This window comes from Schistocerca piceifrons, chromosome 3, assembly GCF_021461385.2.
Source record: "Schistocerca piceifrons isolate TAMUIC-IGC-003096 chromosome 3, iqSchPice1.1, whole genome shotgun sequence".
Taxonomy (NCBI): domain Eukaryota; kingdom Metazoa; phylum Arthropoda; class Insecta; order Orthoptera; family Acrididae; genus Schistocerca; species Schistocerca piceifrons.
This window is the reverse complement of record NC_060140.1, coordinates 136,421,944-136,448,561: the sequence shown is the minus strand read 5'-3', so window position 1 is coordinate 136,448,561 and position 26,618 is coordinate 136,421,944. Positions and strand designations below refer to the sequence as shown.

The 26,618-nt window shown below is 43.4% G+C and overlaps 1 protein-coding gene across 1 annotated transcript in view; it reads left to right on the top strand.

Moving 5' to 3' along the window:
* The window catches only part of LOC124787786 (arylsulfatase B-like), a 331,394-nt gene that overhangs the window by 230,265 nt on the left and 74,511 nt on the right, over positions 1-26,618 (top strand). Inside the window, exon 4 of the mRNA XM_047254689.1 lies at positions 15,464-15,623. Within this exon, the coding sequence (XP_047110645.1) occupies positions 15,464-15,623 (160 nt within the window). The remainder of the gene's footprint in view (positions 1-15,463; positions 15,624-26,618) is intronic.

Below are 26,618 nucleotides of genomic sequence, written 5' to 3'. Positions count from 1 at the left end.
GAAATAGCAGTTCTACATCCTCCGCCATCTAGTAGACGACATCCCTTTGTACAGCGCGGTGTCACTGGTTGCATAATCAGCAGGCGCGTCCATTCTTCAAGCCTCACAGCGACCGCCGCCTCAAGAGGGCACCGCAACCGCTGGAACTGCATTACCACGCCTTCCGCATACGCCAGTTTACTGCCAGACATCATGTTACGTGGAGAGGCAATGAGCAAGCAGCCTGTCATCACGGACAGTGGCAGCTAGTCATGCATATCGAGAGTACTCCTTCGTGTGATAACATAACCAGCGCCATCGGGCCTCTACTGTCATTCTAAGTTCAGCCCACAGCAAGTACATGCGTAGACAAAACGAGCGAGACCCCTCGCCTTTTCGTTATGCTGATCCGCACAGCATTAAAGTCTGCTAGACAGTATAACAAGCAAGGCGACGAAGTGCTACCAACATACTACGCACAGACGTGAAATTGAAAAACTATCCGATCTTTGTCAGACTGTTTTCAGTCATGTGTAAGACTGTATTAATGCCGATTAGTGTGTTAAGCACAACACGTAAATATAAGACATAAATGAAAGAAGAAACGCTAATTAGTATGAACTGTACTAATAAAAATAAATTTCAGCTTATCGAGCTAACGTAACTGTTTTAGTAAGACAAAGTATCCCAGAGTGCTACGAATTAGCAAAATATTATGCGCATTCGGCTGCGAAACGGTCTGTGTCAACGTTCAGACCAGTCATACTGGATTACCGTTGCTGACCTACCATGAAAGTGTGCAAATTTAGCAATGCGTGAAGATTCATAACGAAATTCAGTTAAAAAATTTTCAGTGTCACACTTAAGTCAATTCAATTATTGACAGAAGTAGATAGTAAGCAATAACAAGTATGAAAGTCTACAAATGTTTCATATTGACATCCACAGGGCGCCGGAATAAAGGTAGTAATAAAACGTATTGGGGACGCGAGAATTTCTTAAAACTGCTTTAATGATAGTCTATCTGCCTCCATCGAGATTAGAACCGAAAACAAACCAGACCTCCCCTGCAGTATTAAACAGCTTTCACTACGCTAGCAGACAACCCAGGCAAACAGCCCTTTATTATCACCCCAGATATGAATAAGCCTGCAGTTTCGCAATGAAAATGGCAAAATGATCTGCAGTTTCTGTTGCATAGAGCTTTCTGGACTCAAAAACATGAATTTTCTACCTTTATGTCATCGTTTATGTGACAGTCATTCGGGATGTTTATCGAAATAACAAAATACTGTTATTAGCGAGTAAATTTAGTAGGATAATTTTGTACCACCCCAGGAAATAAACGGCGACATAGCTGCCAAACGTATTCTACAATGTTTCGAGTTCTCCATTAGACTCGCCACAGCCAGAAAACGTTCATTAGCCGAAGTGATTCTTAAGCTAGCTAACAATTGGAATGCTCGCACTTTTAAAACACGATGGCATTAATACTGGGATCTGAATTACCACGTGTATACGCAAATGGATTTTTTCTGCATTCCAGTAAACGTGATATGGATCGAAAGCGTAGCTACGATTAATATGCTGATGTATCGACTGCAACTAGAACATTTCGAATAAAGAGCAGGGCGAACTATTTATGCGGCCCTCATCATCAGTGGCTGTCGTAGCTATTTTCGTTGTTAGGATTTCGTCACCTAAATCGGTAAAATTGGGACCCTGCTAGTCTCACTTTCTTGACCGTCTGTCTGCCTACCCAACCCTTAAAACCCGTTTACCTCGAGTACGGGTAGACATAATAAGAAGAAATTTGTCGCACTTCCTGCGGTATACGGTCCCATGGTGGTGAAAAAAATGAGCTTCTATGTCAAAGATACAGCTGTTTATGTAAAGAAAATTTACGCGGAAGGTCAAGAAATGGCTCTAAGAACTATGCGACCAAACTGCTGAGTCCCCTAGAACTACTTAAACCTACCTAACCTAACACACATCCGTGCTCGGGGAAGGATTCGAACTGACGGCGCAAGCAGCCGCGTGGTTCATGACTGAAGCGCCTAGAACAGCTCGGCCACCGCACCCTGTGAAACCCTATTCACCTAATGTATAATGATAACATATACTGTCTAGTGAGAATATACTGTATTTGCCAGCAACTCAGATCGTTTGATCACGTTTACACTCAAACGGTTGAGTGTCTGCATATAAGCCGAAACACAGGTTCGCTTATTGTGGCCTCTCCATCACTGAGCAAAGTTCCCGGCCAATCAGCGTATGGCACCTGTCGAGTTCCCCTCATTAGTCGAGTCGCTTCTTACGCCCGGTGAAAACTATGTATGCCTCAGAGTAAACTGCGCTACTTTGAAAGACGGCGAGCGAGGATAAACACGTTTTCCTTCTTATAAGGCAACCTTCTACAACTAAAAGTGTTCTTTAGGTTGCCTCAGATATTTCAGAAATGTTTCTTGTGTTAGGCCTGCCGTATATGCAAAACGTAAACATTTCATTTCATGTAATATTTATCAGGATAAGACATTACAAGAGCGGACCAGTCCCTTCTGCGGAAAATTACAGATTCTAAGTTGCTCCACTATGTAATGACATGGGTACGGGCTTGCCATCTCTCGTTTATGCAAACGATTTCCGTGTTACGCATACTTGGCCATCGCGTTGTGGCTGCAGTCGTGGAAGAGGCAGTCTGTTTCCTACTAGCGCTGTTTTCGTAGCAGATGTCAACCGCGACGAATCATTTAGTCAACGCTAAATGGCCCATCTGGCTGAGGCAGAAAAGGGCGCTATAATAGCACTCCATGCAGAGGGATTTTCAAATGGCTATATAGCAAGAACTATGGGTCTTCACAAGTCGGCGGTAGCCAGGTGGATTAAACGAAAGGAAGAGGGTGGTAACCTGAAAGGAACATCTCATGGCCGCCGCCGCAAAACAACAGCAGCTCAGGATCGGCAGATATGCCGTTTCAGTGAGGAGCACCCATTTATCAACGCACGACAAATTCAGCAGACTTTGGGTCTCAATGTTAGCAGTAAGACCGTCACTCGTCGTATGATGCAGATAGACTACCATTAAAAAAACGTTAAGAAATTCTCACGCCCCCAATACGTTTTATCGCTACCTTTATTCTGTACCAGCGCCCTGTGGATGTCAATATGAAACTTTTTTAGAATTTCATACTTGTTATTGCCTACTTTTTCCCCTTATGTCAATAACTGAATTGACTTAAGTGTGGCACTGAAAATTTTTTAACTGAATTTCGCTATGAATCTTCAGGCATTACTAAATTCGCACACTTTCATGGTAGGTCAACAACGGTAATCCAGTATGACTGGTCTGAACGTCGACATAGGCCGCTTCGCGGCCGAATGCACATAATATTTTGATATTCGCAACAATCTGCGGTACTTTATCTTACGAAAACAGTTATGTTATCTCGATAAGCTGAAATTTATTTTTATTAGTACAGTTCGTACTAATTAGCGTTTCTTCATTCATTTATATCTTATATTTACGAGTTGTGTTTAACACACTAATCGGCATTAATATAGTCTTACACATGACTGAAAACAGTCTGACAAAGATCGGATAGTTTTTCAATTTCACGACTGTGCGTAGTATGTTGGTAGCACTTCGTCGCCTTGCCTGTTATGCTGTGTAGCAGACTTTAAAGCTGTGCGGATCAGCATAACGAAAAGGCGAGGGGTCTCGCTCGTTTTGTCCACGACTGTACATCGAGTTCACGGAAGTCTACGGCTGGAGTCCACTCCCAGAAACCAGGAGCTACCTCCTGCGGGTTTTATCAGTGAGCAGTACCACCACCAGTACGTTGCACCTCCAGGACGCCATCTCAGAATACAACTTGGTAGATACGGACTTGTAAGAGGAACTATCAGACTTCAGCTGCATTGTCAAGTTGTTGACTTAATTACTGGAAGTTACCGGTTTCAGAAAGTTATTTGTGTTCGGTTATACCAGAGTTCTATGGCTTGTGTCAGTTTTCTAATAAATATAGTTTTGGTACTTGGATTATTTATTTGTGTAGTGGCCTTCCCCATTACACTGGCAAAGTCGTATTGAGGTGACGTGCTGGTAGACAGATAGCTATGTCACAATAAGCAGGCTACAGTATTTATTTGATGATGCATCTCCTCTCCTCAGGACCTGTTGAGAAAGCCAGGACCGGTCCGAGAACATTTCTCCAAACAAACGACAAATTATTTGGCGTCTCCTCCCTGTGTCGGACGCTACTCGGCTTTCCCTTTTTCTTCCCTTCCGACTCGTTTGATGCGGCCCGTGACGAATTCCTCTTGCGTGCCGACCTCTTCATCTTAGTCTCCTCATGTAGGTTTTGCCATCCTCGGCTCCCTCCAGAACCATGGAAGTCATTCCTTGATGCCTCGACACGGGTTCTACCACCCTGTCACCTCTTTCTCATGTTTTCCACATGTTCCTCTCTTTGCCGATTCTGCGGAGAACCTGTTCATTTTTTACCTCATCAACCCAACTAAGTTTTATCACACAAGAGCCAGTCAAATGAAAACAGAACACCCACCATAACACACAACCGCGTGACAGGTGGCCCCCTCTGTTACGTTTCGATATTGTCACTGCTGTGGTAGGGGAACGGTATAGTGCCACAACACAGGTGCACGCAGTTGTTGGGTTATGACGTTGGTTGTTAGCGGCTTAGTTTAGTGTGGTCGTCGAGCTGTTACGCAGCTGTAGTGTCGTACAGCTAGCGCCTACGACCCGACTATCCTTCATACGGCTGGGTAGCAGACGTGGCCTGCATTCCACGTCCACCCGCTACACAGACTCGTCCGATTTATAGACCCAAGTTCTCGGGCGTGGAACCACAATCGGACGAGGCTTATGCTTTAGTGATTTGGTTGGCAAACACTGCAACATCCTCCATACGGCCCAGATATTTCACCGTATGATTTTCACATCTTGGGCGATCAGAAGAAAGACATGCGTGGACGTTGGTTTGATTCGGATGCGGTTGTGCAAGAGTGGGTGCGTTTGTGGATCCGTGGCCGACCGCGTTCAACGAAACAAGAACTGATCGTCTCGTCTACCCCGTGGGGTAAATGTCTCAACGCATATAGTGATTACTTTTGTGACTTGTGCCTGGTTTGCATTTCACTGCCCCTCGTACTTCTGTAGCACTACATGTCAAACTCTTCGGCTCTGCTCTTTCCCGGTTTTCCCACAGACCATTACTCACTACTACCGTACAATGCTTTTCTCCAAACGTGCATTAGCAGATATTTCTTCCTCAAATAAGACCGATGGTTGATACTAATAGACTTCTTTTGGCCAGAGACGATCTCTTTGCCTGTGCCAGTCCGTTTTCTAGATTTTCTTTGCCTCATCCGTCACGTGTTATTTTGCTTCCAGGATACCAGAATTCCTTCATTTCATTTACTTTGTAGTTTGATATTAAGTGCATCGCTAATCTCATTTCTGCTACTCCTCATTAATTTCGTCAGTTTTACTCTGAACCCATATTCTGCGCCGAATAGACTGTTTATTCCATTCAGTATATTTCGTAATTCTTCCTCGTTTTGACAGAAAATAGCAAGGCCATCAGCGAATCCTATCATTGATATTTCTCCATCCCGAATTTTAGTGCCACTCCTAAACCTATCTTTTGTTTCCATAACTGCTTCTTCGATGTACAGATTGAATAGTGGATAAAAAAACATTACGCCCCTTTCTTATACCTTTTCTAATCCGAGTCTTCCATTCTCAAATTTGCTCTTAGTTATTCAACATATTGTACATTAGTGCTCTCTTTCCAATAACATACACCTATTTCCTACATATTTCAAACATCTTTCACAATTTTCCACTGTCGAATACTTTTTCTATGACTACAAATCCTATGAACGTGTTTTAACTTTTCTTAAGCCTTGCACGGCGCCTGGCAGAAGTGGAGATGGAAGTGTCGCAGTGGTTATCACACTGGACTCTCATTCGGGAGGACGACGGTTTACATCCGCGAACGGCTACCTCATTTAGGTTTTCTTTTATTTCCCTAAATCGCTCCTGGCAAATTTCAAATTTCAGGATGGTTTCGTCCCCATCCTTAACGCAATCTGTCCGAGCTTGTGCTCTGTCTCTAATGACCTCGTTATCGTCAGGACGCTTAATACTGGTCTTCCTGCGAAACTTTAAGCCTTGCTTTCCTCAATATGCTGGTGCCTCTACTTTCTTCTAAAGCGAAGCAGATCGTCACCTAACACGTCAATTTCCTTTTACATTCTTCTGCATACTATTCCTGTCAGAAACTTGGGTGCAGTTCTCGTACTTACCTGCCGTTGCTATCTTCGGGATTGTGTGGATGATGTTTTTCCGAAAGTCGGATGGTATGTCTTCAGACTCACAGATTCTATACACTAAGCTGAATAGTCGTCTGGTTGTCACTTCAACCTTTGACTTTAGAATTTCTGAATGAGAGGTATCTTTTGGTAAGGTAAGACATTTAAAACAGTGGCCGCTTGTGTTGACTGGGCATTAAACTGACCCTGAGTGTACCAGTCACCTAAACATAATGTATTATAACCGTAACATAAAAATGACTTTGACTAGCTCACAGTGCAGGAACACGGCGTAACTCCACTTGCTGGGACGGACAACATACACTCATGCTCATAAATTAAGGATAATGCTGATAGATGGTGAAACAACGCCATGGTGGGCGGTTTGCGGGCTTAAATCACCTCGGGGGGGAGGGAGGGGGGCGACCATGCGGTGCATTTGACCTGCGGTCGTCGCACGGTGGCGCTGGCAGCAGTCCACATACGCAGAGGTGTGTTGGTGCATGTCAGAGTACGGTGCAGCGAGTAAATGTGCAGACATTTTCAGATGTGCTAATGGTGACTGTGTGTCGAAAATGGCTCAAAGAACACATATTGATGACGTTATGAGGGGTAGAATATTAGGGCGACTGGAGGCTGGTCAAACACAGCAGGTCGTAGCACGGGCCCTCCGTGTGCCACAAAGTTTGATCTCAAGATTAAGGCAACGACTCCAGCAGACAGGAAACGTGTCCAGGCGCTACAGTACAGGACGTCCACCGCAAGAAGACCGATATCTCACCATCAGTGCCTGCAGACGGCCACGGAGTACTGCTGGTAGCCTTGCTCGCGACCTTACCGCAGCCACTGGAACAGTTGTCTCCAGACACACAGTCTACAGACGACTGAACAGACATGGTTTATTCGCCCGGAGACTTGCAAGGTGCATTCCACTGACCCCTGGTCACAAGAGAACCCGTAAAGCCTGGTGTCAAGAACACAGTTCGTCTTCATTGTAACAGTGGTCCAAGGTTATGTCCATGGACGAGCCCAGGTACAGTCTGAACAGTGGTTCTCACCGGGTTTTCATCTGGCGTGAACCAGGAAGCAGATATCAACCCCTTAAATTCCTTGAAAGGGACCTATATGGAGGTCGTGGTTTGATGTTCTGGAGTGGGATTATGACTGGTGCACGTACACCCCCTGCATGTCTTTGACATAGGAACTGTAACAGGTAAGGTGTATCGGAACGTCATTTTGCACCAGTATGTCCGCCTTTTCAGGGGTACAGTGGGTCCCAACCTTCCTCCTGATGGATGATAATGCACGGCACCACCGAGCTGCCATGGTGGAGGAGTACCTTGAAACAGAAGATATCAGGCGAATGGAGTGGCCTGCCTGTTCTCCAGACATAAACCCCATCGAGCACGTCTGGGGTGCTCTCGGTCGACGTATCGCTGCACTTCTTCAACCCCCTAGGACACTTCAGGAGCTCCGACAGGCACTGGTGCAACAGTGGGAGGCTATAACCCAGCAGCTGCTCGACGATCTGATCCAGAGTATGCCAACCCGTTGTGCGGCCTGTGTACGTGTGCATGGTGATCATATCCCATATTGATGTAGGGATACACGCGCAGGAATCAGTGGCGTTTTGTAGCACATGTGTTTCGGGACGGTTTTCTCAACTTATTACCAATACCGTGGACTTACAAATTTGTGTCGTGTGTGTTCCCTATGTGCCTATGCCATTAGCGCCAGTTTTGTGTAGTTTTACGTTGTGTGGCGCCACATTCTGCAATTATCCTTTATTTATGAGCATGAGTGTAGAAGGAAACAGAATGAAAATGCACACAGGTCATATAATCAACTGCCTTTATTTGAAGATTTTTGTGAATACTATGTATAGCAACGATAAGATGCTAGAAATGTTATTCATTTATGCAGAATGTAACTTAGCCGAATTTAAGTTAGAGAAACATTACTGTAATTACAGTCATGTTAACTCCTGTTTTCAAGAGTTTTAGAAACCCACTGAAAAGTACATCATTCCATACATACTTGCTCCAATATCTCAGTTGATGCAAGATTTAAGAATACAACCCATGCAACAAAATTACGCTCTCGTGTGCCTATTACACTTTACTGAAAACGTCATTTCAGTGTCTTGAATTGTTCACGAAATAAATAGGATACAGGTTTTAGATCACTCGACCTGAATAGTGGTACTTACTGTCACATATTTATGTCTATTACACCTGTGGTGCACAGCCGTCGTATTCCAGCTCCAGTGTCTGGGAGCTTCAGTTCGAGACGACGCTGGGTCGATATCTGACACATTTGTGAAGACAGCCGCTAGTACCCTACTGCTGCCCCTGCGGTCGCCTCCGCCATCACTCAGTGTTCGGTAAACTGCGCTTCCTAACTGGAGTAAAACCCGTCATTGTTCCGAAAATGTCTAAAAGGCGGAGCGCATAGAATAAGAACCTAGGCGAAGCTATCCTCAGTAGCTCTAGCGATACAGGCAGTGTGATCTAAGGTTATTCATTTCAGATTACTTATCCTCCGAATATTTTTACATTCAATTCTACACTCAGTAAATTTCATTATGTTATGTGCCGGAAAATACTTCTGGTTTCATTATAATTTCCTCACTTCGCTGCCCAAATTGCGAATGGTGTGTGTAAAGAGCGACTCTCAGTAAACCTCAAAATTCTCTGATTTTCCCGTTTCGGTCATTTCGCGAGCTGCATTTGGGAGGAAATAATATGTTGCCTGAATCTACGTGGAGCGTACGTAGTGGAAATGTTTACAGTAAATTACTCCCTCCTGCAAAATGCTTCTCTTGTTGCGTCTGCCACAGAGATTCATGAGCAAACCTGGAACCCTCTCGCGCTTACTAATTAAGCTGCAACAATATGCTTAGCTCTTCTGTGAATTTTCTCTATATGCTCTTTTAATCCTACCTGATATCGATCTCAAACAGGCAAATAGATCGAATAAGCCACTTCTTTTGTTCATCAATTACGTTCCCTTAGCACCCCTGGATGTTGTATATTTATTTCGGTTTTCAGTGATTGGTTGCCAATAGCATCATATGCCTTTCGGTCTATTTATACGCATTACTTTACATTTGTTTGTTTTGATCGTCAGCTGCCAGTCTGTGCACCAGTCGTAGTTCCTTTTCATGTATTCTTGCTTTTCACTACAGCTTTCTGGAGTTATGTCTTTCCTGCCCACAGCAGCATCATACGCCACCAGCCCTGTAGCTCATCTGTAGGCTGAAGAGTATCAAATCTCGTTTGATACCTACTCTCTAGTCGTCCAATAATGGCATGGTACTGCATCTTAATTTTTATTGATCCTTCCTTTACGGTCGGCTTAGTTTTCGAGAACATTCTGTCCGATCAGTCTGCATAACAAAACAACGTGTGTTTTCTATATTCATCAAAGATATATTGTCATGCTGGAGGGAACCTGCTTCTCTTCCAATCTTCTCACTACAGCTTCTCATCGGCAAATGACTGAGTTGGCCAAACACCGGTTTTAAAAGTTGGAGTAAAAATTACACATCTTTTTGACTTCACTCTACCTCTCTTACAAATGAAGAAGGGCTTGTCAGTTTTGAAATTTTGACAATATTTTTTGTACCTCCTATCGCAAAATGAAAACATGGCGTTTTTCTTATGTTTTCTTAAGCTGCAATCTAGTAATTTAACAACATAAACATAATAAATTTGAGAGCACTGTATATTGTGAAAGCCATATAGTATGTTTGGTGACATACGAGAAGAGAAAAAGAATAGAATTAAAAACGTGTTAATGATGGCAAAGCTTTTTTGAAACCTTTTCGCGTAAGACAAACACAATGCCTTGCATGAAAGCGGAGTGAGTGTGAAAGAGTGATGTTCTGTTGTGAAAGTCGGTTCGTGTCGTCAAATGACGTAACCACGTTACGATGTTTTCCTTTTGCGTATGAATTAAGGAGAGTGTCGAGTTTCAGGGTCTATCGATGTAACAGCTGTCAGTGTGATTAACAGTCCTGTCGCTAGATGTATTTCCACAACATTCGTGACAACTGAATCCTGGAGAGACAACCTGGAATCGATGATAACAACGGAGGCTGTTGGCAGGCTTAAGAAATCAGTATGGCGCGCATTTAACGTTACTACGATCATATGATTCTTTTATCATATTTTTATGTTTCTTTGCTATTCGTCATGCGTGACATTACTCTGGTACTTTTATCACCAAGTGAATCACATACTTATTTTTGCTTTTTTGCTGGCCCTGACTTATTCCCAAGATTTTATTAAGATTCTTCAGCGTGGGACTTTTCCTGTGTCAAATAGTTTACGTTTGCCAATTTTTCATCTCTTTACCCATTCTAATTCCAAGCTGAGGGTACAAATATTCTTTTGAATTGACTCTCCTTGAGTTACTTCTGACGGTAAAAACTTACAGTTCTTGCACTTCATGACACGTTCCAGTCCATTTCTGTTTTGTCTGTTTCCATTCACTGTTTCGCAACGGATTAGTAAAGAGTGACTCTTAATCGGATCCTTTCAGAAATTGTGTATATACGTAAGAGGTATATGAAGTTGCATTTCAGGGACGATGAATGATTGAACTGACTTGTAACTTTTATACACGTTACATATTTACACTGCCTATCTTTGATTTACCAGGTTTTTAATTCAGAATGGTTCCTTAGAAAGATTACGCTTGTTTTCATGTATTTCCTTTCTGAAACTGAGTAAATGTCACGTTTCAAACGACAGTGACGTCGAAGAAGCTTTTAATTCAAACCTTTCTTTGAAGCTGTGTAAACGGAGTCATTGAACAAAAGATCTGCATAAATGGACGCATTCGAGCATCGGGATGATATTCCCCAACGATAATTCAGCTCGTAACTTCCCACCACTTAATGTCGCAATAAAACTCATGTAACTGAGTTTGTAGTTTAACAAATTAAATATGCACATCTTAGTTCACTTCGCGAAATGTTGCATATAGTTCAAGGCGATCTTTTTTTCCAAAATATAATATGAACTAAAAGACATATTTATCTCAGTGCTTAGCTTGTATGCGAGGGAGTGCTGAAAAGTAACGGCTCCGAATTTTTTATGTGAAAACTCTTAAAGCCTTTTTAAATAAGACAAACGTTATTACCGTTCTACGTCTTTACTCTTCATTTCTACATATGTATTTATCAACAGTCACCCTTGCGACAAATACATTCCTCTCAACGAGATACGAGTTTATTGATAGCATCACTATAAAATGTCTGACTTTGTTGACGAAGCCTCAATCTCACCTCTACTTGCACCGCTACATCATTACCAAAGCGAAGTTCTCGAAGGTGTTCTTTAAGTTCCGGAAACAGATGAAAATCGGATGGGGCCAAGTCTGGACTGGATGAAGAATGATCGATGACAGTGAACCCAAGGCATCGGATTGTAGCATCTGGCAGAAGCAGAGAGTGCTCCGTGTGTGGACGAGCTCTCAGAATTCGAATTCAAAACTCGACTACAGCACGTTGTTTCTCATGCACCGACACATTTACATACAGCATTATTACACGCTGCAATTTTGAGTCCTCTAGCGGCAGAGGACTGCGGATATATAGCCATGGAGAATAAGGATGTAGAATGTTAACGTTTGTTTTATTTAAAATGCTTCAAGAGTTTTCACATAAAAAATTCGGAGACATTACTTTCCCTCGTAGATAAAGCAGTAGTTGTTAAATGTTTTTTACTTCTTCAATTCTTTTAAGCAGATTTTTCGTTGCTGCAAATACTCATCTTTGGAATTTTCTCTTCACAAAATAAACCGGAAGATTCCTTTCAGTAATGTACTACATTTAGTCATTATTAGTGTACACACCGTTCACATACTGAGATCTGTACCAACTGACTACCTCCTTTACCACTACTAATAATACACCGGTGACCTCTACTACTACTTGTTTCAGCAGAACTGGCTATTACACCAATGAGGGTACTAAAGAAATCGCTAGTGTATTTTAGAAACTATAACTTTGAAATTTCCTGGCAAATTAAAAATGTGTTAGACCGCGACACAACCCGGAATCTTCGGCGGTGGTAATGGCGTAAGTCATGCCTAGGTAGCCCAGTCAGTCACGAATTTGCCCAAGAAAGGCAAAGGTTCCAGGTACGTCTCCTAATCCAGCACACCTATCTGTCAGGGAAATGGCACACTCCGCTGCAGACTGCAAATTCATTCTAAAAATGTATTACTTGTTATCACTTACATGTATTATAGTGGATATTACTTTAAAAAAATCATTTGCTCAGTGTTTAGTAATTCATTTTAAAAGTCACAAATTACATGAAATTTGAAGAAAATATTTAGACTGACAATTGAATGTTAAAAATTACAGTTTCACGTTACAATTATCTTAAAAACAACAACAAAAATTCATTCACACAGGATAATGAGAAAAGATGTTATAAAAAAAGCTATGAGTAGTATGTCTATGAGGTTTGTGGCTCACAGTTTACATCCTTAATGCCGTTCCATCGTTAGTACTGTCTCTGTGCACACGCCCTGGTGGCCTAGGTAAAGGCCGCGCGGTCTTGTCACAGTTCGCGCGGGTCCCCACGTCGGAGGTTCGAGTCCTCCCTCGGGCATGGGTGTTTGTGTGTTGTCCTTACCGTAAGTTAGTTTAAGTTAGATTAAGTAGTGTGTAAGCTTAGGGACCGATGACCTCAGCAGTTTGGTCCCATAAGACCTTACCGGAAATTTCCAAATTGCTTAGGTAAAGTAGGAGTGCGGCGAGTGTAGCGGCAGGATGGCAGCTGGCGAATTCATGAACACACATACACACACACACACACACACACACACACACACACACACACACACACACACATTTTATTCTTCCAATCACAGCTCAGTATTTCATCGGTTCTTGATATTGTGTCTGGCAGGGATGCACACAGATAACTATCAAATGCATCACAAATTTCCTCCTTTAACATTACAGACCATCCCTTCTCTAATTGTTCTTGGCAGTCCACTTGCAACAATAATGTTGTCACAAAACTGTTTTGAGAGCAAGACGGACACTTTGGGTAGAGAGATCAAACTACTAGACCAAGACGGCAGCTACAGTTTTCGTGCAGATCGGCTGTTTTTCATTTTTTACTGTGATAAAATAGTGGGCTGCGATGGGGAGAACAAAAATGTGTGTGTGTGTGTTTGTGTGTGTGTGTGTGTGTGTGCGCGTGTGTGTATGTGTGTGTGTGTGTGTGCTCCAACTCCCATCCTGCCGTCACTCTCGCAGTCCTGCCCCTGCATCTAGGCAACCCAGGAGTGTGATGTCATGGAGATCGTACTAAGAATCGTAAGGCACTAAGCTTATAAACAGAGCCGGAAGCCCCATAGCCTTACTACTGCTCTCTATGCAAATAATTTGATAATACATCCTTACACTGATGCGCCAAAACATTATGACCACTGTCCACCGCTAGTTTGTACGCTGCCTGGTGGCGCTCAAGGTACGTGAAGCGGTGATAGAAGTATGTCTGTGGAGCAGAGACGAACGGGGAATCATTCTAGCGACAATAAGTGGTGCAAATGCGGAAATCCGCTGATTTAAGCGACTTTGATAAAAGCCAGATTATCGCGCACAGAGACTGGAAGTGAGTATCTCGGGAACGGCGAAGCTGATCGGCTGTTCGTGTGCTACTGTCTTGAGCATCTATGGAAATTGGTTGAAGAATGCTGAAACCACGACTAGGCGTCAAGGAGTTGGACGTCCATACCTCATGACGGAACAGGGTTCGGAGGCTTACCCGCTCTCTAAAGCAGGATAGGTGGCGGTCCGTGGCTGGTCTGACGACAGAGTGCAGTGCTGGAGCAGACACAAGTGTTTTGGAGCACTGTGTTGAACATGGTGTTACGTAGCGGAGAACGCCTACATGTTCCCATGTGGACCCACCAACGTGGTCAGTTATGATTACAGTGGGCAAGGGATCATCTAAATTGGACCGCAGATCAATGGAATCGTGTCGCTCGGTCGGATGAATCCCGTTTATTGTTAAACAAGGTCGATGGTGTCATGTCCAGATCGGGCCAACGGCTGCTCGAAACATGCAGCGCGACACGGGCGCAGGCCGGTGAGAGCAGTCTTATGTTACGGTTGGTTGAAAATGACAATATGTTTTATTTTGAAAAAGAATTTTCCCATATCTAAGAGTAACTGTAAATATTGTCACATAAAAAAAATATACTCTTGAAAAATAAGAGTCCCGCGTCTTATCCATATTAAGCATAATGTTTGAGGTCATTCACTCCAAATTGCACTACGTAATCCGATCACTGATAATTATAAATGGGTGAAGACAAATTATTTAAAATCTTTTGCCAGTCATTTGTCCAATTTTATCTACACAAACAACTTCTAATCGTTTCCTTGTAATAAGCAGTGAAATTGGTCTTTTATTGTAAAACAAAACCAAACAATGTAAAATGTCTTGAAAGTTTGTGGTTTAAATCTTCAATGTCCATGTTTTTCACACGGTCAGTTATATGTCGCATGTTCACGGGTCGGAAGACCATCTGCGTTGTTTATTCTTGCGTCTGATAATAAAACAAAAAATGTCGTGTATCACAAGGTACTTAATTGAAGAGTGGAAGCTATGCACCAGAAAACATAAAGAATAAAGAATCATTAAAATACTTAATTTTTTAATTGTATTTCCTAATAAAAAAATTGAACTTAACATCCAAACTCTGATTATTTATTGGCTTTAAGGCAGAACAGAGTTCGGCGAGTCAGCTAGTCACAGATAGTTTTGTAGCTAGTTCTTCACCATATGTTAGCAACTTTTTTCCAATTTCTTTTCACTTAATATAAAATACATGATTTTAAGCTAACTGTATTTAGAAGGCGAGTTTCTTTCCATGTATTCCACTTTTACCAGCTCATTTACTCAAAATTAGGCCTGTGAGCAATATATTTGCGATTATCTTTATTTAACTAACTGATAGTTCAACTGCATCAACAATTGTTGTGACCAACCGCAATCTTTGGTGCTGCCAGTCCGTTACTTAAAAAGTGACAGTGTTCTGTTTTTGTGTGCTTTAAGGAACACGTTACTGTAATAACAGTGTTTTGTGCTACAGAGAAATCTTTCTTTGACAGGGGTTCAATGACGTGGGCTTCCACGGTTCGAACCAGATCCCGACGCCGAACATCGACGCGCTGGCGTACGCCGGGGTCATCCTGAACCGCTACTACGTCACGGCCATCTGCACGCCGTCGCGCAGCGCGCTCATGACCGGCAAGCACCCCATCCATACGGGTGAGCCACCTCTACATCTGCATCCAAGCACTTACCCCCTTAAATGAGTATACTGGTCGCTTTGGAGCGCTGTATATAGTGTAGAACTGGTACCGTTGAAGTACGTCATGTTAGTGAAGCAATGTACATGTGCCACTCGGTTGCTACTTCAGGGCTCCTGGAAAATCCCTATTTCAGTTGGTAAGAGCTGGTGGTAAGATTCGAGTGCAGCGCCCACTTCACGAACTCATGGACCCAAGTCAACAAGGCAGTGTGCACGTTGGTGGTAGCTCCATAATGGTGTGGGCCGTGTTTACGTGGAACTGACCGGGACTTTCAGTGCAACTGAACCGATCATTGACTACAAATAGTTATGTTCGACTACTTGGACACCATTTTCAGCCATTCGTGGACTTCGTGTACCCAAACAACCATGGAATTTTTATGGATGACAATGCGTCTAGTCATCGGGCCACAATTGTTCGCGATGGGTAGGAAGGATATTCTGGACAGTTCGATCGAATGATCTGGCTAACCAGATCGCCCAACATGACTCCCACTGAAAATTTATGGGATGTAATCGAGAGGTCAGTTCGTACACAAAATCCTGCACCGGCAACTCTTTCATTGTTATGGACGGCTATAGAGGCAACATGGATTAATGTTCCTGCAGGGGATGTCCAACGACTTCTTGAGTCCATGCCACGTCGATTTGCTGATTACGCAGGGCAAAAGGAGGTCCGACACGATATGAGGAGGTATCCCATGACTTTTTTCGCCTCAGTATGAAACTGCTCGTCTTCAGTGGGCCAAACAACACAGAAACTCAACAGTAGCCGTACACGTGTGTACTGCGGTCCGAAGAGCCACCATTTTTCCTCTCTTCAAATTATGTAAGGCGTCGAGTGCGCTCCCGGCCCGGTGAGGCGTTTAACCCGTTAGGTGTGGAGGGGGTGTCGTTCAGGCTGTATGTGGTTATTGGGTGTTTTATGTGTGGCTTTCGGACCATGACACGTGCCCATTCATTCATTTTCTACATCTACATCTACATTTATACTCCGCAAGCCACCCAACGGTGTGTGGCGGAGGGCACTTTACGTGCCACTGTCATTACCTCCCTTTCCTGTTCCAGTCGCGTATGGTTCGCGGGAAGAACGACTGTCTGAAAGCCTCCGTGCGCGCTCTAATCTCTCTAATTTTACATTCGTCATCTCCTCGGGAGGTATAAGTAGGGGGAAGCAATATATTGGATACCTCATCCAGAAACGCACCCTCTCGAAACCTGGCGAGCAAGCTACACCGCGATGCAGAGCGCCTCTCTTGCAGAGTCTGCCACTTGAGTTTATTAAACATCTCCGTAACGCTATCACGGTTACCAAATAACCCTGTGACGAAACGCGCCGCTCTTCTTTGGATCTTATCTATCTCCTCCGTCAAACCGATCTGGTACGGATCCCACACTGATGAGCAATACTCAAGTATAGGTCGAACGAGTGTTTTGTAAGCCACCTCCTTTGTTGATGGACTACATTTTCTAAGCACTCTCCCAATGAATCTCAACGTGGTACCCGCCTTCCCAACAATTAATTTTATATGATCATTCCACTTCAAATCGTTCCGCACGCATACTCCCAGATATTTTACAGAAGTAACTGCTACCAGTGTTTGTTCCGCTATCATATAATCATACAATAAAGGATCCTTCTTTCTATGTATTCGCAATACATTACATTTGTCTATGTTAAGGGACAGTTGCCACTCCCTGCACCAAGTGCCTATCCGCTGCAGATCTTCCTGCATTTCGCTACAATTTTCTAATGCTGCAACTTCTCTGTATACTACAGCATCATCCGCGAAAAGCCGCATGGAACTTCCGACAATGTCTACTAGGTCACTTATATATATTGTGAAAAGCAATGGTCCCATAACACTCTCCTGTGGCACGCCAGAGGTTACTTTAACGTCTGTAGACGTCTCTCCATTGATAACAACATGCTGTGTTCTGTTTGCTAAAAACTCTTCAATCCAGCCACACAGCTGGTCTGATATTCCGTAGGCTCTTACTTTGTTTATCAGGCGACAGTGCGGAACTGTATCGAACGCCTTCCGGAAGTCAAGAAAAATAGCATCTACCTGGGAGCCTGTATCTAATATTTTCTGGGTCTCATGAACAAATAAAGCGAGTTGCGTCTCACACGATCGCTGTTTCCGGAATCCATGTTGATTCCTACATAGTAGATTCTGGGTTTCCAAAAACGACATGATACTCGAGCAAAAAACCGTGAACATGAGCCAGGATGTTTACTTCAAAATTGTCGTTAGTTGATTTTCTTAAAGTCGCTTTGCTGCAGAATTCTTGAGCATATTGCAAGTTGACATACACTGATGGAAAAAAAAAAATCACATCGCCTAGAAGGAGTCGGATGACATAAATGAAAATAGGCAGATGTGGTTCTATATTTGAAAGATGATGTCTAGTGGCATAAGAGTGGCGCTAGTAACGCCACTGTGACGATACAGATCACGTTTGCTTTAAATACACGCTGTAACGGTCGGTAGAGTTACTACCTTTGAGAATGGACGTGGTGAGTTGATTTAGGTCAAGAATGTCTTTAAGGCGAGAAATAAACCATTGTCAACATGTCACTGAGTTTCAGCGAGGTCGTGTAATAGGGCTACGAGAAGCTGGATGTTTCTTCTATGATATTGCAGAAAAGACATGGCAGGAATGGAGCCACTCTACATGATTGCTGACAGCGGAGGTCACGAGAATGTACGGTTGCAAGAAGTCCGGGCTGCGGACGTCCGTGTGGCACTACCGGGAGGGAAGCTCGACGTGTTCGGCGTACGGCTGTGGTGCATCGCACTACGTTTGCAGCAGCAATTTTGGCAGCAGTTGACACCACAGTGACACAACGAACATTTACAAATCTGTTACTTCAAGGACAGCTCCGAGTCAGACGGCCTGTAGCGTGCATTCAACTGACCCCAAATCACCACCGTTTGCGACTTAAGTGATTTGAAGCAAGAGCTGATTGGAAGGCAGAGTGGAGGTCTGTTGTGTTTTCTGATAAAAGCTGCTCTGCCTCGGCGCCCGTGGTGGCCGTGTGTTGGTTAGAAGGCCAGTTGTGGGCCTCTGTCTGTTCGTATGAAAGCAGGAGCGCCCTCGTTGCTGTCTCGTGCACCATGAATGCATATTTCCACGTCGATGTGGTGATTCAATCTGTTGTACTGCCATTCGTGAACAGCATTCCAACAGGATAACGCTCGCCCACATACTGTTGTCGTAACCCGACGTGCTCTACAAAGTGTCAACATGTTGCCTTGGCCTCCTCGATCACCATATCAGTCAAGTGTATGTGGGACATCATCGGACGATAACTCCAGCGTCTTCCACAAACAGCATTAACTGACTGTTGACTGACCAAGTGCAACAGACACGGAACTCCATCCCATAAACTGACGTCCGTCACCTATACGACACGATGCAAGCACATTTGCATGCTTGCATTCAACATTTAGGCAACTACACCGGTTACGAATGTCCCAGCATTTCACACTTGCAATGGCTCATCTCGCACTTGCTTTAAATTGCGATCTTACAATGTTACTCACTTAAATATCTTACCTAGAGAAATGTATTTCCGAAATTTCATTAGTCTACATTAATTACTTTTTGGATTTGCTTTTATTCCCATCAGTGTATAATAATTTTCCTTGATAGGGGCCGGCCACTGTGGCCGAGCGGTTCTATGCGCTTCTGTCCGGAACCGCGCTGCTGCTGCGGTCGCAGGTTCGAATCCTGCCTCGGACATGGATGTGTGTGATGTCCTCAGGTTAGTTAGGTTTAAGTACTTCTAAGTGTAGGGGACTGATGACCTCAGAGGTTAAGTCCCATAGTGCTTAGAGCCATTTGAACCTTGAGAGGGAAAATTTCCTATGCAAAATGAACACGGATTTAGAAAGCGTCTCTCGTGCGAAACTGATTTGCCCTTTTCTGTTACGATATTCTGTGACCCATGGATCTGGGGCAAAAGGCAGATTACATATTCCTATATTTTTTACAAGCATTTGAGACAGTGACACAGTCCAGTTTGTCAACGAGCGTGCGAAATAGATTTTCAGATATGTTAATGGCTTGAGGACTTTTTACTAGGGGAACGCAGTACGTCATCCTATACGGCGAGTGCTCGTCGGAGACAAAGGTGTCCTCAGAACCGCACATTGGGAAGTGTGATAGGACCGCTACATCTATCTGATGGATAGGAGAGCAGCATATCAACAACTGTTTACTGATGACGAGTTCAAAATGTGTTCAAATGTGTGTGAAATATTATGGGACTTAACTGCTAAGGTCATCAGTCCCTAAGCTTACACACTACTTAACCTAAATCATCCTAAGAACAAACACACACACCCATGCCCGAGGGAGGACTCGAACCTCCACCAGGTACTGATGACGCAATAGTGTACGGAAAATGCTGTCTTTGAATGACTGCAGGAGGATGCAAGATGATTTTGGCAGAACTTCTGCTTGGTGCGATGAATGACGGCTTTGTCTAAATGCGAAAAAAATGTAAGTTCATGAGTAGGAAAAACAATTTTGTAATGTTCGGGTACAGTATTAGTGGTGTCTTGCTTCAGAGTCACGTCGATTAAATATCTAGGAGTAATGTTGCAAAGCGATGTGAAGTTGAACAAGCACGTAAGTCGGTAGTAGGCAAGGCGAATGGTCGAATAGGAAAATGTAGCTCATCTATATGGGAGACCGCATACAGAACACTAGTGAAACCCATTCTTGATATCTGCTTGAATGTTTAAGATACCCTTAAAGTCGGATCAAAGAGAGACATCGAAACAATTCAGAAGTGTGCTGCTAGCTTTGTTACTGATAGGTTTGATGATAATGCGAGTATTACGGAAATGCTCCGTGAACTCACATGGGAACACTGGAAGGAAACAGTATTGAGAGAATTTAGAGAACTAGCATGTGCGGGTGAGCGCAAAACGATTATACCGCCGCCAACGTATGTCTCACATTGGGGTGGTGAAATCAAGGTACGAGAAATCGGGGGTCAAGCGGAACACAAAGACAGTTGTTTCTCCATCGCTCCAGTTGCGAGAGGATCAGGAAAGTGAAAGATCAGTAGTTGCGCAAGATACCTTCCGCTAGGGACAGAGTGATGTCTTGCGCAGTATGTATTTAGATGGAGATGGAGACGTAAATTTCTCGTAAAGAAACAACATTCAAATGAGAATACTGAATGAGAAATTTGTTGCTTAATCTTTTGTTACATACATAATGTAAATGGCGTCACTCTTAGCTATTTATCCAAGTACATAATTCACTTCATGCCAGTTGGAATTATGCAGCATGTCGCTTTCATGGCGTTTGCAGTCTTAATCGCCAGCAGGTGTCAAACATTGATTTATCCTCTGATCATTGAAGAAATCCCTCAGACCGAAGTCAGTAAAACCTTCAAGCTACCTAACACCACTTCAGTTTCAACGGTGGAACGAGTGGCAATTTTTACAGCCTCAAATTTGTATCTTCAGCTGCCATCTTAAAGATATAAATCGTGTCGTACTCACAGTCTCGATAAAAACATTCAGCACCACCAGGTGCTAAGAAATAAGCAGTCGTTATATATTGAATGTGGTACTGAAACATGTTCGCTGTAAACGAAAGCGTCAGACATTCTGTCTGCTGTGGGTGCATTCCCATGCTGGCATCCGCAACAGAGAGGAAGTTGAGGTTTCAGCGACCTAAGCGGCACATATAGGAACTGTCCTCAATTTAAAGTGGCTCATTTTAACCGATCAGCGATTTCCACCATCATTCGACTTCGGATTAACCATGTCTCTTTTCCTCTGCATCTGCAGGGAATCAACATTTACGGTTCTCCTGTATGTGAATGTGATTCTGAATCACAAGCTGACGTAAATCATAGCTTGTTTTCGTGTCCCAAATTTGTCTGTAAAAGATGGCAGTGTTTGTAGACACTGGTTCAAAAACTCTGAGCACTATGGGACTTAACTACTGAGGTCATCAGTCCTCTAGAACTTAGAACTACTTAAACCTAACTAACCTAAGGACATCACACACATTCATGCCCGAGGCAGGATTCGAACCTGCGACCGTAGCGGTCGCGCAGTTCCAAACTGACGCGCTTAGAACCGCACGGCCACACCGGCCGGCGACACTGGTGAATATGAGATACCACCTCCCTCAATGAGCTTCTTATATTTTATTTGTTACAGACATCCCATTTATAAAGTGATTGTTAATTTTATTAATAGTACAGGGAAAATGTGTAGTTTTTAATGGTGTTCATAGGATATTTTCATTTATCTGTATCGCTTATGATTAAACTTAAGGTGTAGTGTGAACTGATAACACAAAAATGTCTACTTTACTTATCACCCTATTTGTTAAAAATGTGTGGTAAAAAAAAACCTGTGACAACTCTAGGTTTTGATTCTGTAAATATGCATTTCCCTACAATGATTGGACAAAAGTAAGGATACATCAAAAACATGACATATTTCCCTGGCTAAAAGGGTGTAGGAAACCCGTTGGCATTCAAAACAGCTTCTAATCGTCTCGGAAAGGATAAATACCGGACTCTTACACCATTCTTCCTATAAAATGGTGGTAATTTCAGATAAGAATGATGGAGGTGAACAGCGATCTCCACAGCAGACAACAAAGGCTTCATAATATTGAGAAATGGTTACTGCGGCGGCCAGGGGAGATACGTCATCCTCGTGCTCCTGATCAATGCGGACTGTATGAACAGGGGTCTGTCGTCTTTGTACAAAGCATTACCACTGGGGAACAAACACCGTACTATGGGATGAGCCTGATCACTCAGAATGGTCACATAATCTTTGGCAGTAATGCGACCTTGCAGAGTACCCGTGTGGCCCATGCAATACCACGATATGAATGCCCAAATCATCACCGAACTCCCGCCATATTTCACTCATGGGACGTAAACACTGCCAGAAGATGGAAACAATGTGAAACAAGACTCATTCAATCGAACGGGTTTCTTCTATTGCTCCACAGTGAACGTTTATGGCTTCGGTGCCACGTTTTCATGTTATGAGCAGTTCCATCACTGAACTGTGGTTCTGGAATTCTGGCTCTCCCTGAAATTTCCAGCTTAGGGGGCTCCCTTCGCCTTGTTTTGGTATTGACAGGGTTCGCGAGTGTGACATTCAGTTCTGCAGTGACATTTGCAGCTGCCATTCTCTTATTTATCGTTGCAGTCCTTTTCAATGACCGCCATCCATCATCAGCCAATAAACACTTCCGTCCGTGTTGCGATTTATCTGTTGTAACGAAATTAATTGTTACATGGGGACGACAGTGAAATTTTGCTGGGGCGAAAATTTTCAACATCGAATAGAGGTTATTTGATTTAAACAAAAACCTCAAAAATTGGTTGTTGTTCTTGTGTTCCATAGACATCAAGAAAAGTGTGATCATGGGGGTGTTTCTTACTGATCACATTGGCCTCCACCACTCAAAGAATTACTTTGAGACAAGTGCAAATGTTTGCTGCTAGAACTGTTTCCAAAACATTACACTGTAGTAATTAGTTCTGCAGTGACATTTATATAATTCAGTTGATTTCTTATACGTATCTTAGTTCGATGTAACTCGGAGTAATCTGCTTCCTGCTGCTGCTGAAGTAGTCGTTGCCTCGGTCCATTTCATTTACTAACTGGATCAAGTTACGTGAATTCCATGAAACAATCCAGGTGCCATGTCGTTTTTATAGTGGTTTATTTATGACAAGTTGCACCATCTCTTCTTAGTGGCCGGCCGGAGTGGCCGTGCGGTTCTAGGCGCTACAGTCTGGAGCCGAGCGACCGCTACGGTCGCAGTTTCGAATCCTGCCTCGGGCATGGATGTGTGTGCTGTCCTTAGGTTAGTTAGGTTTAATTAGTTCTAAGTTCTAGGCGACTGATGACCTCAGAAGTTAAGTCGCGTAGTGCTCAGAACCATTTTTTTCTTCTAAGTGGGAGCCCACTCCACATAACAGGTTATATAATCACAATACTGTATTACAACAATTACATTATTGCACAAACGTGCGACACAGTGGTTGCGTCTCAAAACCGTCTCCAACTGTCCATTCTTGAGTCTTGTGCTCCTCCTATTTATACGTTTGTTAACAATCTAGTCAACAAAACTACAGTGTATATTTATTAAATTAACAATTAAAAGTTTAACAGTTTTATGAGTAACTATCCACAAAATCTGGCTTATTTTATGCCGAAACTGTCATGTACAATAGAAAAGACTTTTAAAGACTTTTACATGGGATGTACATCATGTTATACAAAATACTGCCCGCATCTCGTGGTCGTGCGTTAGCGTTCTCGCTTCCCACGCCCGGGTTCCCGGGTTCGATTCCCGGCGGGGTCAGGGATTTTCTCTGCCTCGTGATGGCTGGGTGTTGTGTGATGTCCTTAGGTTAGTTAGGTTTAAGTAGTTCTAAGTTCTAGGGGACTGATGACCATAGATGTTAAGTCCCATAGTGCTCAGAGCCATTTGAACAAAATACTGAAAAATAACAATGCTATCCTAAATTTTCTTAGTTATGGCTTAATTTGTAAATGCAAAATATTGCGAACATATTTAGGACAAGCATGACCTACTAGTAACCAAATGGAATAATAAATTTTATGAGATTTAATGTATTACGCGAAATCACTTATTAGATACCATTGGAACTACGGAACTTTCAAAACAGGAAAGTAAAACAAAATGGTTGTTTTATTTCACTGTTTTTCCACTTTCGTTGCATGTGGTATACATGTTCCATACGGTGCCTCTTGAAACACGAAACACTTTGGATACGTTGGCTACGGAAGCACCCACGATAAGAGCTCCAACAATTTGTCCACGTTCGAATTCACTTGGCTCCAACATATTGCACTCACGACTACACAGAGCACTCTTCTCACCCCGAATTGCACTTGCGACGTATTGAGGACACTGCACGGGTGCCGTTCGTTGTCAAATGCAACAACGCAACCTGATGACTGGCTAGCATCTGCATCTCGGATGAGACTGCAGCAATTCCAGCAGCCCACCATCGATCAGCTTTCTGCAACATGCTGACCAAGGCACAAAAAGGCCAAGAGAAAAATGATGATCGGTTTCAACATCTGGTATAATCAGGTTAGTATCGAATTTCCAATCCTCTGCTGTGTTTCCTTGTACCCTGAAACTCTGTTCTCCGGGCCACTTTTATTTGGCGCACCCCGTATTTAAGGCCTGTAAAGATGTTGTTGTTGTGGTCTTCAATCCAGAAACTTTTTTGATGCAGCTCGCCATGCTACTCTATCCTGTGCAAGCTTCTTCATCTCCCAGTACCTACTGCAACCTACATCCTTCTGAATCTGCTCAGTGTATTCATCTCTTGGTCTCCCTCTACGATTTTTACCCTCCACGCTGCCCCTGGTTTTCTGTTAGCATTTAAAATAGATTCAACACAGTTCATGTTTACACTGCACACGAAAGCCAGTTGCCGCACAGTAAACAACCAACTCCAAACACAAAGTGCCGTTTCTAGAAATGATTTAGTAGTTCGTTATGAAACGCAGAAAAGATGATGTAAACGTTTGGCTAGAGTGTGATATTTCTCCTCCATCCCCTCCCCCTCCCCACCACTCCCTCCTGAAATACTGGTTGTGATGACAGACTGATCTGTAGCGTAGCCCTACGTCAAGGTTAGTTCAGATCGATAAAATTCGCAGCCTTCCCTAGTATGGAAACCACGGGCCACGTGTCACCAAGTTACGGTGTGATTCTTCACTTGAAATCACTCTTGTCCCGTGGTGTCGCTTCTTACACGACCTCAAGCGTCGGTTAGTGTGAATAGTGATGAGCTGATCGTCCATTGTATCCCAATCACTACTAAATGTTGTTGTTGTGATCTTCAGTCCAGAGACTAGTTTGATGCAGCCCTCCATGCTACTCTATCCTGTGGTTGCTACTTCATCTCCAAGTACATCTACATCTACATTTATACTCCGCAAGCCACCCAACGGTGTGTGGCGGAGGGCACTTTACGTGCCACTGTCATTACCTCCCTTTCCTGTTCCAGTCGCGTGTGGTTCGCGGGAAGAACGACTGTCTGAAAGCCTCCGTGCGCTATCTAATCTCTCTAATGTTACATTCGTGATCTCCTCGGGAGGTATAAGTAGGGGGAAGCAATATATTCCATACCTCATCCAGAAACGCACCCTCTCGAAACCTGGACAGCAAGCTACACCGCGATGCAGAGCGCCTCTCTTGCAGAGTCTGCCACTTGAGTTTATTAAACATCTCCGTAACGGTATCACGGTTACCAAATAACCCTGTGACGAAACGCGCCGCTCTTCTTTGGATCTTCTCTATCTCCTCCGTCAAACCGATCTGGTACGGATCCCACACTGATGAGCAATGCTCAAGTATAGGTCGAACGAGTGTTTTGTAAGCCACCTCCTTTGTTGATGGACTACATTTTCTAAGCACTCTCCCAATGAATCTCAACCTGGTAGCCGCCTTACCAACAATTAATTTTGTATGATCATTCCACTTCAAATCGTTCCGCACGCATACTCCCAGATATTTTACAGAAGTAACTGCTACCAGTGTTTGTTCCGCTATCATATAATCATACAATAAAGGATCCTTCTTTCTATGTATTCGCAATACATTACATTTGTCTATGTTAAGGGACAGTTGCCACTCCCTGCACCAAGTGCCTATCCGCTGCAGATCTTCCTGCATTTCGCTACAATTTTCTAATGCTGCAACTTCTCTGTATACTACAGCATCATCCGCGAAAAGCCGCATGGAACTTCCGACACTATCTACTAGGTCATTTATATATATTGTGAAAAGCAATGGTCCCATAACACTCCCCTGTGGCACGCCAGACGTTACTTTAACGTCTGTAGACGTCTCTCCATTGATAACAACATGCTGTGTTCTGTTTGCTAAAAACTCTT